This window comes from Rhinopithecus bieti, unplaced genomic scaffold, assembly GCF_001698545.2.
Source record: "Rhinopithecus bieti isolate Rb0 unplaced genomic scaffold, ASM169854v2 scaffold_39586, whole genome shotgun sequence".
NCBI lineage: Eukaryota > Metazoa > Chordata > Mammalia > Primates > Cercopithecidae > Rhinopithecus > Rhinopithecus bieti.
Window position 1 is genome coordinate 2,538,070 of NW_016816842.1, and position 16,966 is coordinate 2,555,035.

At 40.3% G+C, this 16,966-nt stretch overlaps 1 protein-coding gene across 7 annotated transcripts in view; it reads right to left on the minus strand.

The window, feature by feature from the left end:
• SEC22A (SEC22 homolog A, vesicle trafficking protein) overlaps window positions 1-15,590 on the minus strand; it is an 89,025-nt gene extending 73,435 nt beyond the window's left edge. The window contains exons 1-3 of one of the 7 annotated variants that reach the window (XM_017855341.1): window positions 14,919-15,041; window positions 12,454-12,522; window positions 7,898-8,098 (exon numbers count right to left, since the gene is read on the minus strand). In XM_017855341.1, the coding sequence (XP_017710830.1) occupies window positions 7,898-8,079 (182 nt within the window). In that variant the 5' untranslated portion in view covers window positions 8,080-8,098; window positions 12,454-12,522; window positions 14,919-15,041. The other 6 variants (XM_017855337.1, XM_017855339.1, XM_017855340.1 and 3 more) reach the window with 6 other exon arrangements.
• Window positions 15,591-16,966: the final 1,376 nt, after the last annotated feature.

A 16,966-nucleotide genomic window follows, 5' to 3' on the forward strand; every position in this document is an offset into this window, starting at 1 on the left:
AAAAAAAAAAAAAAAAAAAAAAGTGTTGGAATAGAGCCTTCTACATTGAATTCTATTCTCTAAAATAAAGTGTTGAAACTTTAAAATATTAAATAGGGCCAGGCATAGTGGCTCACACCATAATCCCAATGTTTTGGGAGGCTGAGGCAGGAGGACTACTTGAGCCCAGGAGTTTGAGACCAGCATAGACAACAAAGTGAGATGCCATCTCTACAAAAAATTGTTTTAAATCAGCCAGGTGTGGTGACACACACCCATAGTCACAGCTATTCAGGAGGCTGAGGCAGGAGGATCACGTGGGCCCAGGAGTTCAAGGATGCTATGAGCTGATTGTGCCACTGCACTCCTGCCTAGGCAACAGAGCAAAACCCCATCTCTAAAAACGAAAAAAAAATATTAAGAGAGGCTCAACATTAACAAAGTGAGCATATCTTATGAATTGTATTATCATCAAATATGTCTCATAGAAAACAAGATGAAAACAAAAGATTTTGCCACTAGTGGGACAGTAAGGAGATAAGAATGAAGGCTCAGTAACACTGAGTGTCCACCACATGTAGCATTTTACCAGGAACTTCCTATTTTCTCACTTACTCCTTTCTCACATGGCTAACTTTCAATTACCCTCCAATGGTGAAGCACCAAATCATGAATAAATCATCCTATGAATAAAAGACCCATTTTATCCACAAATTTTAACATCATTAAAAAGGAAAATATTTATTAATATGAAATATGCCAGGTGACGGTAACTTACAACAGTAACCTAAAGAAGAATCTGAGATCATTTTAAGAAGCCAATGGTAACTACACCATGAGTGACTTGGATAAAACACAGAGCAAGCAAAGTTTGCCTTTGACATCTTTATTCCCTTTTCTTCAGAGTTAATCTCCCAATTCACCCTTTCTCACTTCCCTAACACAGCCACACTCCAGAGGATGAAGATCCTGACTTTTTTAGATAACTGATCAGATAATCCATAACTTATGTATTGGGTATATTTCCCAAAGCTTATTGCACCTAGATCTCATTTTCCCACAGAAACTGTACAATAACAGTAATTAGGTTCCTAGGCCAGTTTACAAGAGCCTATTTAACATATATGGTGCTGAAAAGCTGTACATTTTGCCATAATAAGCAGGAGAAAAGGAATGTGATGCTAGTAATGAGACAAAATAGGAAAATTGAATACCCAGGTTATCTCCTTCCCCCAACTGGTTTACTAGCTACAGGTTGGTTGCATTTCCCTGCCACACCCTCTCCCTTTCAAACACCTAGCCTCCAATGAGACAATGCTGTCCCATCAATTCTAGGATTCACATATACTCTGTTCCTCATCATTATCAACCAATAAAAGAGAGGTGTGGTATTTCCCTTCATTCTCTTCCCTGGTTCATTTCTCTCTCCACAAAAAGTGAAAATAATTAGGAGAATTAGGAACACATGCTGCCAAGAAAGGGGTTAAGGGTAAAGAGCAGCAGTCATTTTTTACCAGATAATAATGCAACTCCTGAATCCAAGATTGTGGTTCGGATACATCATTTACTATTTTTGTGATGTTGAAGGATCTGCTTTACATTCCTAAGTCTCAATTACCTTATCTGTAAAATAGGGTAGTGATAGCACTACCCAGCATCCCTTCCCTCTTTCCCTTTGGGGAACTACCTTCAGCTCCATTCTGTCTGGCTATGGTAAAGCTCAAAGGGGTAAGGACATGTGATGCAGTCTTGGCCAAATAAGAGTACCTCATCCCCTCTGACAACAATGTTTAATTAGTCTAGAAATGGTCAATTACACAAGCAAAGACAATGTCTTGTTATTGAGAAATGGAGAGGAGTTGCTCAGTTGGACTGAAGTAAGCCTAAAGCTGTCTGTGTAGTGTTTTCAAGTCTGTAGACAGTATCTATCTGCAAAAGGTAAGAGACTGTAGAAATGAGACAGATTTCTGACAACATCTGTGAGGCCGGCTCCACCACTACCCTTCAAAATACCCATTTTTCCTTAAGCTAATGTGAGTTGTGTGTCTGCCCCTGGCAATGGAAAACAGCGTTATTTAATAGCCCTTCACAGAGCTGTTAGAAAGCTTAACGATAATGTCAGTAAAGTACCTGGCAATTACAAGTACTCAATAATTGGGTTATAGCTTAAGTTGTTACTCTAGTAATCAGAAAATATCCCGAAAGAGTGAAAGGGAAAGACTGCTAGACACTAAAGCCAAAACGCAGGTAAGCCTAAAATAGTATTCCTGGCTGGAGGTAGCAACGTAGGGAGAAAGTGAACCCTAAGGCAAGGAAAGAACATTAGGAGGCTCACAGCCATTATCTGGCTTCAAATGAATTCACAGTGAAAGAACTAAAAAATTTTACTTCTTGCACTAAAATTCACAATAGGATATGACTGGCTTCCCAAAAGGTATTTGTCTTTTCAGCGTCTTACTGTTTAAATAAAGAGATTTCAAAATGTACAACTATGATTTTTAAATCTCTAAAGCCAATTGCAAAGTTTTAAAGATCTCAGATGACCCAATCTAATTTTCATATGGTTCATACTTACTTTAGCCATTTTTTTCTTAAGTGGTAACATAAGTTTGTTCACTAAAAATTCATTACAGTCTAAGGAAAAAAACCTTCGACTTATAAAACAGATGAATTCCTTAAAATTTTATAGAGAGAGAATTGGAATATCACTACAGAATGTGAGAAGAAATCACAAAACTGAACACCCCACACTTCACACTATCCTGCCCAATCAACAAGGTTTCTCTGTCACTCTGAATGCTGTCATACTCCCAAAACAACCATCCCTCATTTAGTAGCTACTATGACACGCACAAGGAACTGTGCTAGCACAAGCCATGCTCCACAGAATGTCCTTTACTGGCGAAAAAGAAGTATCCAGCCACTACACTCATTTGAAATTCATCATTTTCCCAATATAGAGGAGGAGAAAACTAAAGGAATCTTCTCAATTTTATTTTTAAATTTTATTTATTTATTTATTTTGAGGCAGAGTCTCACTCTGTCGCCAGGCTGGAATGCAGTGGCACGATCTCAGCTGGGTTCAAGTGATTCTCTCGCCTCAGCCTCCTCAGTAGCTCGGATCACAGCCTCTGCCTCCTGGGTTCAAGTGATTCTCTTGCCTCAGCCTCCTGAGTAGCTCGGATCACAGATGTCCGTCACCACACCCGGCCTTTTTTTTTTTTTTGTATTTTTAGTAGAGACAGGGTTTCACCATGTTGTCCAGGACGGTCTCAAACTCCTGACCTCAGGTGATCTGCCAGCCTTGGCCTCCCAAAGTGCTGGGATTACAGGTGTGAGCCACCAGACCCGGCCTAATTATCTCAATTTTAAATGTTACTCCCCTGATTTTTTTTTTCTTTCAAACTCTGGTCTTCCCTTGCCTATTCAACCAGAATTTAATGTGAGGTATCAACTGATTTGGCACATAATTATACGCTTAGTGATTTTGAGATTCTGTGAAGAAAGAGTACCTCAATTTCCATACAAATTTGAAAACCACAATGCCAAGAGTTGAGGAATCGAAAATAGTATAAGCCATGGCAGATCAATTCCCTCAATGAATTACAACCCTGTTATAGAGAGGATAGAGAAATAAAATTAAAAATAAGAAATTTTAATAAGTGATGAAAAAGGCAGTCAACCGAGTTCTACAGGCGATCTGTGAAAGCAGTGAGATCATTAGAGACATGAAATAGTAATGAGAAAGAAGGTGATTCAAAACAAGTAGGGTTTGAAGGAAAGAAGCATTTAATATGGCTAGGAGAAAAGAGGGACAGCATGGTGGCGGTTTCAGGCTGTGCTATGATGTTGCTATGGCAGACCTGTGAGTTTTATCTCGCAAACTCATAGTCATTAGAAAAAGAGTTGTGATGTGAGAATTTTAAGTCAGGTAACACACAAATTCTCAATTTTATGCATTTCAGTCTAAGCTCAATGTCATATAAGGTAAAAACATCAATAAACATAAACTAAACCACCAGATCTCTTATTAGCGATAGAAAATATATGAAATCCAGGTCCTTGTCAGGAACTCGAACTAGAACTTCTGTTTTCCAATCCTTATCAAAGGTTTGGTACAAAAAAACATGCATAGACATTTTTCTATGCATGGCTCTGAAAGCCAGGTAATCTTTGCCTTTTAACTTATCTGAATTGTATTCTTGAACTAGACCAGATTAGACTTCTGCTGATTTATCCCACTCCTAAACTCTCATAATTATGGTTGCTGGAAGAATGTTATCCAAATGCTGTCCTTTTTATGTACTTCAGGTCTCAGTAACAGGAAAACAATGTTTTGTCCAATGGATGCTAAAACAATGTACTTCAGGTCTCAATAACAGGAAAACAATGTTTTGTCCAATGGATGCTAAAGGGATTATCCCCCTTTGCTTTGGCCACAAGGAAACTCAACGGTAATATGTGCAACCTTTCTCTAACAAATGGATGGACTATCTAGTTTGTATCTCCAGAAGGAAATGTTACCTCAGTTTATTATTCTCCTGTATCTATTTTCCTTCTTCTGACTCCCTTACTTGGCCCCTTCAATTTTTTTTTTTCCTAAATTGCCTCAAATCCTTTGTGTGGAATAAGCTGGAGTAAATAAAACTAAATAATACAAAATCTAGAATTTTCAGTTAAATAGAATGAAGGGATGTTAAAATGTTATATTTTACTTTTAAGAACAGTCAAAATAAATTTTTTTAATTTTAAAAAAGAGAGTCAAAAGAAAAAAATTGCAGAAGTGTTTAAGTCCAGCACACCTACCAGAATTAATATACATTCAAGCCAATCTCCTATAACTTTGATATTTGTTTATACCACTATACATTCACAAATAAAACTCAGAATAATGACCCAGGGCACTAACAGAGCCTATTAAATAAAATATTAAAATATTTCAAGTTTTTCCTCTAAAAAATAGAAGTAGGTTGAGACATCATTTTACATATATTTTAATCACCATAATCACAATATTTTCTAATTAAGCCCTCAGAAATCCCAATTAAATATAACATCTTACCATTATCTTACCATTACCCAGATGATCCAAGAAATTGTGGACATTCTCTGAGGTTCTATCCTGGGCCTCTCTCTAAACCCAGTAGGCATTTTTCCCCTCACAATATCAACCACATCTACGTGAATGTTTCCGAAATCTCTATCCCATCTCCACTGAATTACCTTGTCAAAACCTCAATTTATTTATTTTATTTATACATATATTTTTTGAGACAGGGTCTTGCTCTGTCACCCTGGAATGTAGGGGTGAGATCATGGCTCACTGCAGCCTCAACCTCCTAGGCTCAAGTGATCCTACCACCTATGTCCCCAGAGTAGCTGGGACTATGTCATGCCTGGCTAATTTTTTAATTTTTTGTAGAGACGGGGTCTCTCCATGTTGCCCATGCTGACCTCAAACTCCTGGGCTCAAGTGATCTGCCTGCCTCAGCCTCTCAAAGTGCTGAGATTATAGGTGTGAGCCACTGTGTCTGGCCTAAAACCTCAACTTAAATAATTAAAGTGGGCCAGGTGCAGCGGCTCATGTCTGTAATCCCAGTACTTTGGGAAGCCAAGCAGGAGGATCACGTGAGCCCAGGAGTTTGCGGTCAACCTGGGCAACATGGTGAGACCTCATCTACTAAAAATAAAATTAGCTGGGTGTGGTGGTGTGCCCCTGTCGTCCCAGCTACTTCAGAGGCTGAAGTGGGAGGACTGCTTGAGCCCAAGAGGTTGAGGCTCAGTGAGCTGTCATCATGCCACTGCATTCCAGCCTAGGTAACAGAACAAGCCCCAGTGTCTTAAAAAAATGATCAAAATGGAGCTTCATTATCTTTCTCTTCTGCCTCACACCTCATAAACAGTCTGTTCCAAAGATCTCATTTCTGGCAATGACACCATCATTCTGTACAATTCCAAGGCTTCAGTCATCTTTGCCCCTTCCTTCTTTTCATCTCTGGTATTCCATCCTATCCAGCTTGGTCAGTTCTTTTGAAGTGATCTAACTTCAAAGTGATCCCCAATCAAACTATTTCTCTTCATTATCATTCTAGTTCTTTTGGCATTCTAATTTTCATTTGCACATTTATTTTCTTACTTCAGGACCTAATAATAAGTTGGCCTCTCCGCCTTATCTCTCTCCTCTTGGACTGTCCATCTCACCCTAAGTTCCACTGTCTCAGGATTGTTTTTTATCAAGTCACTTCCCTTGAATCTGCAGCAGAGCTTCCTATAACATATTACATCAAAGTGACACCCTTCAATCTGAACTTTCAGGGCAATCCAAGATCTGGCCCCATAGTGATTATCACACGTGTCTCACAACTATCCCTAAATCACCATCCACTGACCCAGGATAAGCATGTTAATACACCTACCATGCTAAGTCATGTTCTTTGCTTATTCTGCCTCTCCTCCGTACACCTGGAATGTCCTCCTCCCTACCTTAGCCAACTCTTACTAATTCTTCAGGACATGGCTCATGTCTCATCTCAACAATGAAGTCCTCTGTTTATTATATCCTATATGGACTGTGTTTTTACCTTATTTCCTTCTGTATGCGTCATCAATATCAAGCTGCTCAGACGTTAATCGTTCCGTAATTGTTTCACGTCTAAGCTTTCCAAGGTGGTCTCATCCATTCCCATGGTTTTAATCACAAACTGTAGGCTGACTTCCAAATCTAAATGTCTATACTTGTCCTCTTCACTAAGTTTCAGACTCATATCTCCAGTTGCTTACCTAGCAGTGCCCCCTGGATGTCTAATGGGCATCTCAGATTTAACATGTCCAAACAAAACTCTTACTTTTTACCAATGAGACACACTTATCCTCTCCTTTCTTGCTCATTTCAGCTTCATTATTCATCCAGTTCCTCAGGCCAAAAAACTACAGGTGATTATTCTTCTTTTTCCCTCACATCCCATTTCAATCCAGTAGGAAGATTTGCTGGTATTAATCCCAAAATATAGCCCCAATCTATTTCTATTCATTACAACCCTAGCTCGTTACAATCAGCACCTCCACCTGAACTTCTCTAAGAGTCTTCCATCTGACCTCTCTACTTCCACTTTCTCCTTTATTCTTTACAGTGCAGCCAGAATGACCTACTCTAAGCCAAATGAAATCATGTAACTCTCCAGCTTAAAACTACCCAGTATCTTCCTACTGCACTAAACTAAACAGACTAATAGACTCCAAACTCACTACATAACCTGCCCCATTCCTACCTTTCTGGCCTCACTTTCTGCAACTCTATTAATTGTCCATAATGCTTCAGGATCACTGGTTTCCTTTCTGTCTCTTGGTATGTAAAAACGGGCTTCTCCACTGGCTGCTACCTTTGCCTTGCTCTTCATACACAGCATCCTTCATATAACTACCTCCTCTCTCATCTTTTAGGTCTCTGCTCAAATGTCACACTCTCAGAGAGTCCCTTGACCACCATAAATAGTCACTCTAACCCATTTGCCCAGTTTTACTTGATTTATATATGATACAGTGATAAGTGCTACCCCCTCCCACTAGATATAAGCTGCTTCAGTTCTTTGAGGGCAGATATTAGGTAAAAAATTTTATTTCCAATTATAGTTTGCCTACTACATCCCTAGGTAAGAATGCAAATAAATACTTAGTGATGAACTTATAAGAGGAATAGCTATGATCTGTGCAACTATAAAATTTCCTAGAGCCAGATATAAACACAAAGAAACTACAAAAAGGCTGCTGCTGACATGATGACTATTTAGTATAAGTTCAGAATATGATTCTTGACTTGAACAGGTTTTCCTAATCACTCTTTTCTATTGCAACCACTTAAACTTCATTAAAATGACAACTACTGGGCAAGCAAGTCAAATGAAGCAAACTGAAGTCTTACTTAATGTTATAATGTCCAGTTTTCAGTGTACATCTATCAGGAAGTTGAGCAAGCTTCCTCGAGAGCATTTTAAAATACTTTCTGCACTCCTGCATTCCTGTGCTTTGTTCATAATCAGTAGAAGCAGAAAGTGGCAGTCCATCTCTGACACGAATGACTGAGGCAGATAAAATCATAGACATTTCAACCAACAGAGAAGACCTAAAACAAAATGAACAATTTGGGATAAATAAAAATTAAAGCCAAACTTGATAAGCATGTGTAAACATGTTCAACTTACTAATAATATAAGAATACTAATTAAAATGGCCAGGCACAGTGGCTCACACCTGTAATCCCAGCACTTTGGGTGGCTAAGGCAGGCAGATCACAAGATCAGGAGTTGGAGACCAACCTGGCCAACAAGATGAAACTCCTTCTCTACTAAAAATACAAAAATTAGCCGGGCATGGTGGTGCACACCTGTAATCCCAGCTACTTAGGAGGCTGAGGCAGGAGAATTGCTTGAACCTGGGAGGCAGAAGTTGCAGTGAGCTGAGGTCGTGTCACTGAGCTCCAGCCTAGGCAACAGAGTGAGACTGTCTCAGGAAAAAAACAAAACAAAACTAATTAAAATAACATATTATGCTTCACTTAACATATTAGCTTTTTTTTTTTTTTTTTTTTTTTGAGACAGCATCTTGCTCTGTCACCCAGGCTGGAGTGCAATGGCGCCATCTTGGCTGACTATAATATCCCCCATCCAGGGTTCAAGCAATTCTCCTTCCTCAGCCTGGGATCCCATGCCACAGGATAGGATGTGTCTGGGACCACCGGCACCCACCACAGTACTGGGATTACAGGCGTGAGCCACCGCACCCAGCCACATTAGCTTTTTAAAAAATAATACTTCTGTCTGGCATTCTCATAAGTACAGATGGAAGTAAAAACTGGTACAAACAGTTCTCAAAATGATTTGGCAATTTCAACAGGAGTTTAAAGGCATATCTTTTGACCTCAATAAATTTAAATATATACTTGTCTTAAGAAAAATAATCAGAAATCCAGACAAAACTTTAAACAGAAAGACATTCTTCCACTCAAATAACTGAAAACAATCTAAATATCCTATAACATGGTGATGGTTAAGTAAATTATAGTATATTCATATAACAGAATATAATGCAGCAACTAAAAGTTATGTTTGTGGAAAAAGTTTAATAATGTGGCAAAATGCTTATATGTTAAAGAGAAAAAAGCAGGATAACAATTGCAAATGTTGTTTTACACAAACATAAGGATAAAGAGACAAAGATAAAGAGAAGGAAAAAGGGATTGAAAATGGATGCAGAAAAGACGCCAAATTAAGAATATGCTCACCTCTACGAAATGGTATTATGGGTAATTATTATTTTATAATCTCCTAAATGTTCTCAATATTCACAGTAGACATATACTACTTTTATAATCAGAAAAAAAATTATTTAAAGTAAATCCTAAAGCTAAAGGATATTAGTTTTAATGTTGTTCTCAATCTTAATGGCCTATTTTATTGGATTCTCTTCTTGCTTTACAAAAACAGATGAAAGGACTTCACAGGCCTAAGTCTGAAGGAGCTCAGGTCAACAGTCACTCAACCTTTCATAAAATATACAGTGGCTCTCAAACTTTAGCTTGTATAAGAAGTTGAAAGTTTAGTTAAAAATGCAGATTTCTGGGCTCTGCCCTCAAAATTCTGAACCACTGACTGTGAGATAGGGCTTGACAATCTGCTTATTGTCTCAGGCCCATACTTTTTAAAACATTAAATTAAAACACGTTCACTATCTAAGATTAAGTGATAACTCTTCTCTGTCAGGCACAATGTCACTAAGGGCTTCCTCACTAGTGGTGAGGCAACTGGTGAAAATTCAAAAATTTGATTAAAATCTCATAGGCATTTTCCCAAAAATATTGTATCTTAGAGACTAAATTAATCCTTACCTGACCACTTCATCTAGGTCAATATTATCTCATTCCAAAAAGGAAAAAATGAGTTAGTAATATATATTAAAAAAAAAAACCCATAAAACCAATTGTTACAAAGCTTGTAAATCAGGAGTTGATAATTTTCATTGCTGTGTGAAGTCAAAATCCGACTTCCCATTCATGGTGATCACTGATCTGACAATAAAAATTAACCCAACTAATAAAGCTAATACATTAAGTTCACTATCCCTTTTCCTCTTTTCATGAGGAAAAGGAGAAATCTCTAGGTGTTACTATGTCGTTACCCTTTAATATTTTTCTCCTTTATTTAGAGACAGGGTCTCTCTGTGTCACCCAGGTGGGTGCAGTGGTGCGATCTCAGCTCACTGCAACCTTCACCTCCCAGATTTGAGCAATTCTTGTGCCTCAGCCTCCCGAGTAGCTAGGATTACAGGCACATGCCACAACGCCCAGCTAATTTTTGTATTTTTAGTAGAGACAGAGTTTCGCCATGTTGGCCAGGCTGGTGTCAAACTCCTGGCCTGAAGTGATCTGTCCACCTCAGCCTCCCAAAGTGCTGGGATTACAGGCGTGAGCCACCACACCCAGCCCTCCATTCATTTAAAGAGAAAAATATCCAGAAGCAAATTAGTCTTTTTACTACAGTGGAATCTCCAAACTAAAGTCCCAGTGTGACATATCCCAATCGGTGTTTTTTTCCATTCATCCAGTTTTTTTCTCTTCTAAAAGCAGTAGCATGAAAAAGCTGGGATCTCTGAAAAGATATCTATACTATAAACTCCTCTTTAAATTTTTTTTTACCATGTTTTATTTATTAAATCAAAATTGTAACATTTAGCCTAAGTGTAAGAAAGTAAAAAAAGTCTTACTTTATACTCTTAAGCATTTATTATTTAACTATAAAACTGTTGTCTTTCCAGAAGGACACTGCAACACAATAACCATTCTGGCAATTAATTTGAGGGCGAGTTGTAACTTAAAGTTCTAAATACCCATATTTTAGTATTTAAATGTAGATTGGGTTGGGTGCCATGGCTTATACCTATAATCCCAACACTGCTTGAGGCCAGGAGTTCAAGACCAACCTAGACAACATGGTGAGACTCTGTATCCACAAAAAAATTTTAAAAATCAGCCGGGCACGGTGGCACATGCCTATAGTCCTTGCTTTGGGGAGGCTGAAGCAAGTGGGTCGCTTGAGACCAGGAGTTCGAGGCAACAGTGAGCTATGATTGTGCCACTGCACTCCAACCTGGGTGATGAGCGAGATCCTGTCTCAAAAAGTAAAATAAAAGTAGACTGCATTACTTTATGTCTGGCCTCTCTAGGATCCTAATAGAAATATTAGGAATAGTCTTTATTAATAGGTTGCCAAATTTCATGTAGTCTTCAAAGTTATTCTTTAACGACTTGGAGGACAGATCAATAAATATATGATCCATACTTTCTAAAACACGTACTGTAAAAAGAATACAATTTTCGAGTTCCATTCGTTGAACACACATTTACTGAATATCTACTGTGTGCCATGAATTTTGCCAGATAGTAGGAATGAAGAGTCCTACCATCAAGAAACACCCCCAAATTAGAGAAATTCAGATGAAAAGAGCAAACAACACAGGTATGTTGCCCACCACTTCAGTAACTGGAAAACTAAAGTTGGACAAACTTACATTTCAAATTTTTTTTTTTTTTTGAGACAGGGTCTCACTCTGTCACCCAGGCTGGAGTACAATGGCTCACTGCAACCTCTGCCTCCTGGGTTCAAGCAATTCCCCTGCCTCATCCTCCCAAGCAGCTGGGATTACAGGTGCCCCCCACCAAGCCTGGCTAATTTTTGTATTTTTAGTAGAGATGGGATTTAATCGTGTTGGCCAAGCTGGTCTCAAACTTCTGATCTCAAGTGATCTGCCCGCCTCGGCCTCCCAAAGTGCTGGGATTATAGGTGTGAGCCATCGCGCCCAGCCTCAAATTTTCCTAATACATACTTTAGCCTTTAACCAAAAGCAGAACACAGCAGTTACATTCCCTGTCAAAATTATTACAAGGTTGTCAGAGAATTGTTTCTACGTACCTATAGGTAAGACTTTTCTTAGGGAAAAAATTAAACCTCTTCCTACCAGAGTAATTTGATTCAGCATCCAAACCACTTGAATTTAAGCCTGACAAACTGGGATGAATGTCCAATGATCAACGTCAGGCTTAACTAATTTGCAGACAGACTCCAATCACCTTAGGCTAAGCTGTCTCTCCAGCAATTCAATAAACATACCCCTACTTTTTTTCTTTTTACCATGGATTCATAATATAGTTTGTTGTTTTTTAAACTAATCTTATCTAGACTGCACTAGCAGAAAAGGAAATCTATCCATGTCAGGCCTAAACTAGGTTAAAGTATCTTTACGGTCTAAGGAGGGTTGTGGTTGGGAAAATCCCAAGGAAGAATCAGTGGAACTGTGGAAAGCAAGAGGTTACAACAATTGCATGGGAAGATTTAGGAGTTTTTAGCTTATCAGGGTCATAGATAAATGTTTAGGGCACTGGGCCATTTCTCCTCACCTTTAATACACAGAAAATATTACACCTGCCTTTGGACAGCAGCAGTTAACTCATAGGGAACCGGAATAGTGGCTATTTTTTCCTCTCCCCATCAGCAACTGTTGGAGGAAAAAGCACAAGTTAGAATCTAGGCAAATCTGGGTAAACTTTTATGTAAAGGCTGAGGAAAATAAATTCCCACAATGCCAAACTACTATGGTAATGGTTAGCAAGTTCTCAGACCCAAGATAACAAGACATCCCTCTTCTTCAGAACCTTGTGGGGGTAATGACTATGGGCTCAATGTCTCAGGAAGGTATCTCTCAAAAGGTAATAAATAAAGCCCAACATATAAGTGGATTTTGTGTATACGTTCTAACCAAATGCTTTCACAAATGCCACTTTTAAGATAAAAACATTTTATACTGGGGGCAAAAGCACTCATTTATTTTAGTTCATAATTTCCCAGTCTTCAGTCATCCAAGTACCACTTTCAGAATTATCTTCATCCATCTGTACTATTTACCTAATATTGGTCTTTGAATTGACTTACTTTTCTTGTCCTTTATTTTTTAGTACTATCTGTGAAATCAGTTTTGAGATATTAAGTTTTTCTCCTAATTTAAATTAAAAGAACTTGTTTCAAATATGTATGTGTGTGAAAATTTTGGGAGAACTTTAATGTTCATTTGCTTATCAAATTATCTTGCATATGTGACAGTAACAATATGGTACCTATTATTTTATTAAAAGTGCTAGCTGAGATCTGTGAGAATGGGAAAGGGTGGTAGTTAATTTGGACAGAAAGCTATACTACTTGTGAAACACAGGGAGGGTGGGGGATAGATTGGGTGATAAAGAGGATGGAATTTCTGTCATTTTGCCTATGCCCTCTACCTCACTAGCAGTGTGTGACACTCCTATTATGGGTGCTTACACTGCGCGATATGTGTAAGACCTCAGGCTTCACAACAGATTTTACCCACATCTAGGACAGGGGCCCCAATACATGCTCAAATGTGTCAATTCCAACACTTGTATAGTGCCGCATAGTTCACAGTTGGGTAGGTAGAACTGACAATTTACAGATGAGGAAACTGAGGCTCACTTTCTCAATGTCACACTGCTAGTATATAGCAGAACTGGTACTTCAGTCTAAGTTTCTAGTATCTCCACACCACTATGTTTCATCAGTCTCCCAAAACCAACAAGAGGTAAGAAACCAGGGATATAGAAACTAGCTATTCACTTGCTGCCTGGGTTCTAATCCTGGCTCCACCATGTAGCAGACATGCAAATTTCGGCAAGCTTTGCCTTTCTACATCTCAATTTCCACATCTATACATTATGGCTACTAACAGTATCTATCTCATAGGCTTATTTTAACGATGACAATAGTATCTATCTCATAGGATCATGTAAAGCGCCTGAAACACTGCCTTGTAACATACTAAAAGCACTATATTAAATATTTGCTATATTATTTATTGATTACTCCCCATGGACCACGCACTTTATACACATTACCTCATTTAAGCCTTCCAAAAACCTGTGAAGTAGGTATTATTAGTTCCATTTTACCTTTGAGGAAATTCAAGCCCAGAAAGCTTAAGGAATTTTTTTAATCCCTAAACTAGTAGGTGACAAAGTAGGGATTTAAACTCAGACCCAACTCTAACAACTCTGTGAGACACTCAAGGAAGGTCACAGGCACCCCTGTGATACCTGGGCCTCTTTCACAGACCAACATAAAATATACTTCCATTTGAACCAGTTGCATGCACACATACACAAAAAAGCACTAAACAGATGTGATGGTTTTCAACATAGGAAATACCCGAATGTCCCATTACTTTAGGATACGGTCACAGGTGTCAGAATCAAATACTGGAGGAACCTTAATATACCAGAAATTGTAGGTACCGTTTAAGGCACTGCCTGATTCCTTACGATCTTAGCATGTAAGCAAGTATCAATAACATGGAGTGATTCAGAGTTCGAAAAGTGGCTGTTCCCCTGACTGAAGTTCCCAACATCTCCAGTCTGGTGGCTGACACATTTGCTCTGGGCTAGGCTTTGCCTTGGCTGAATAGGCAGAGGAGGGACTGGTTCTCAAGCTCGCCCCCTGCCCCAGGTGGATGACCCAGGAAACTAAGCAGCAGGAGAAAAATTATCTTAAGCTGTCTTCACTGGCAGAGAGATTCAAGACAGCTGGGGCTTGTCCTTTTCTTTCGGAAGCCTCCTCCACTTGAGCCAATTGCTCAGGTCTCCCTTCTGCCACATCGTTCCCAAAGTGACTCTTGAGGCAGGGTCTCAAGAGGTTTCCGTGAGCCAACACGGGCAAATATCTGGGTTCAGTGCTCACTCCATCCCCACAAGACGTAAAGTAAGACACTGGTTCAAGTCCCATTCTGCCTAACAGAAATAGGAAATACCACTTCAAGCTCCCACGGGCCAACTACACAGGTAGATCACCGTGTTTCTGACAACTGGGCGCCAGGGAATCCCCACCAACCTGCTGACAGCCAAGTGCGACTGTCCCTCCCCTTTAGACACTCCTTCCCTGGCTGCCCAATACCCGAGGCGGCTCAGACGAGGCGCAACGGCCGCCCGCGTGGCCCCAGAGAACCCTCAAGTCGAAGGGGACGGGGTACCCGCTTGCCCGTCCCTCCAGAGCTCCGCGGCCCCGGCTCCCACCCCAAAGGCACGGACTTGGCTCCTGCCCGTCGGGTAGGTCTTCAGTCCCGAGGGCGAAGGCCGAGACTGTGGCGGGAGGCAGGGAGAGGGAGGGGAGAGACCGGCAGGGGTTCGAATGACCCCTAAGAAGGGAAGAAGAGGACTGGGAGGGGCCGGGTACTACCTGTCGACACGGGACCCGCCGCTCCGAGTGACGCACCCCGCAGTGCATTGTGGGGCCTGGGAGGGGCCTTTCGGCGGGGCTGCGGCGCGTCCAACGTGGCTCGCGCCCGCGGAATCAAACCACGCCCCCGTTCCCTCGGCTCGCCCAGGCCAATCGGGTTCTGCAGGAAGGACACAACAACCCGCCCGATCCCAGGACCCGCCTTAGTCCAGGAGAGATTGGCAGCGTCTCTCGCACCTGCGCCAGAAAAGTACAGAGTCCTCTGATGAAGGAACTACGTTGACTTTAGAAATAGGGCCAATCCCCTCCCCTCGCCGCCCTGTGTCTGCAGGCATTTTGTCTTTCACACGCGGCCCTACAGCCGACACTTATAAAGGGAACAGGGAGAAAAGCCCCCTCTGGGTGAGCAAGGAGAGGACCTGGCCCCGTCTATACCCACACACAAGAAGGAAACACACTATGGCAGAGAAGTGCCAGATGCCGACCCCGCGACCCCTTCCAGCCTTCGCATCGGTCATGCGTTATTAAACAGGCATTTACTGACTGTTTACCATGTGCCAAGCACCGTGTTAAACACGGGGTTACAGGAGTGGACATAACATTTAATGGAATTTAAGACGTAATTGGAGCAAAAGACATTAAAGCATAAATAGTTACAGAATTATAAATTGTGATCAGTACTGGGAGGGAAAATTAGTGGGTGCAATGATGAATTAATTTGGGACTGTCAGGAAAGAGACCTCTGAATAAGTGCCTTTTAAGCTGCAGGCATATTAAAGAACCTTAGAGAATGTTCCCTGCCAAGGAAATATTATGCGTGACGTTGTTGGGGCATGAAAGAACTTCGTGTGCTCTAGGAACTAAATGGAAGTCAATGTGGATGGAGTGTAGGGAGCAAGGAGAAACTTCCAAAATACAGCCTGAAATCTGTAATGTGGCCAATAAGAGCCAGCATGGTCTGGCCCTTGTCTCATCTCAGCCCAAGGTCAACTAATAAAGACTATTAAGTAGGATCCTATTTGCATATTTAAGAATCACTCAGGCTGTTTGTGGAGAATAGTTTGGAAAAGGGCAAGAAAGGCTGCTGGAAGGCCATTTGGAGGCAGTTGCATCAGGCAAAGCCAGAAATGATGGCTTGAACTAGTATAATGGGAGTTAGAGACAGAAAGAGGTAGATAATTTCAAGATATGTATAAATTAGAGATGGTATCCAAGAGACTTAATAACAGATTGGTTTGCTGGGAAGGGTCAAGAAAGAGGAATATTAAGGATGACTCCTTAAATAACTAGATGGATTAAGAAGCCATTTACTGATTCACGGAACACAGGAGGAGGAGCAAATGGCTTGGAATATGTTAAATTTGCAATGTCTATAAATGGAGATGTCAAGTAGATTTGGACATGTAGGTCTAAAGTTCAGAAGAAAGGCCTGAACTAACATAGATTTGCTCCTAGATATATACTCAACATAAATGTATTCATATATTCACCGGAAAACATATGTATAAAAATGTTCATGAAATGAATAAATTTTAGAATATTCTCACTCGGCACGATGGCTCACGCCTGTAATCCCAGCACTGTGGGAGGTCGAGGGGGGGGCGGATCACTTGAGGTCGGGAGTTCAAGACCAGCCTAGTCAACATGGTGAAACCCTGTCTCAACTAAAATACAAAACAATTAGCCAGGCGTGGTGGTGGGCA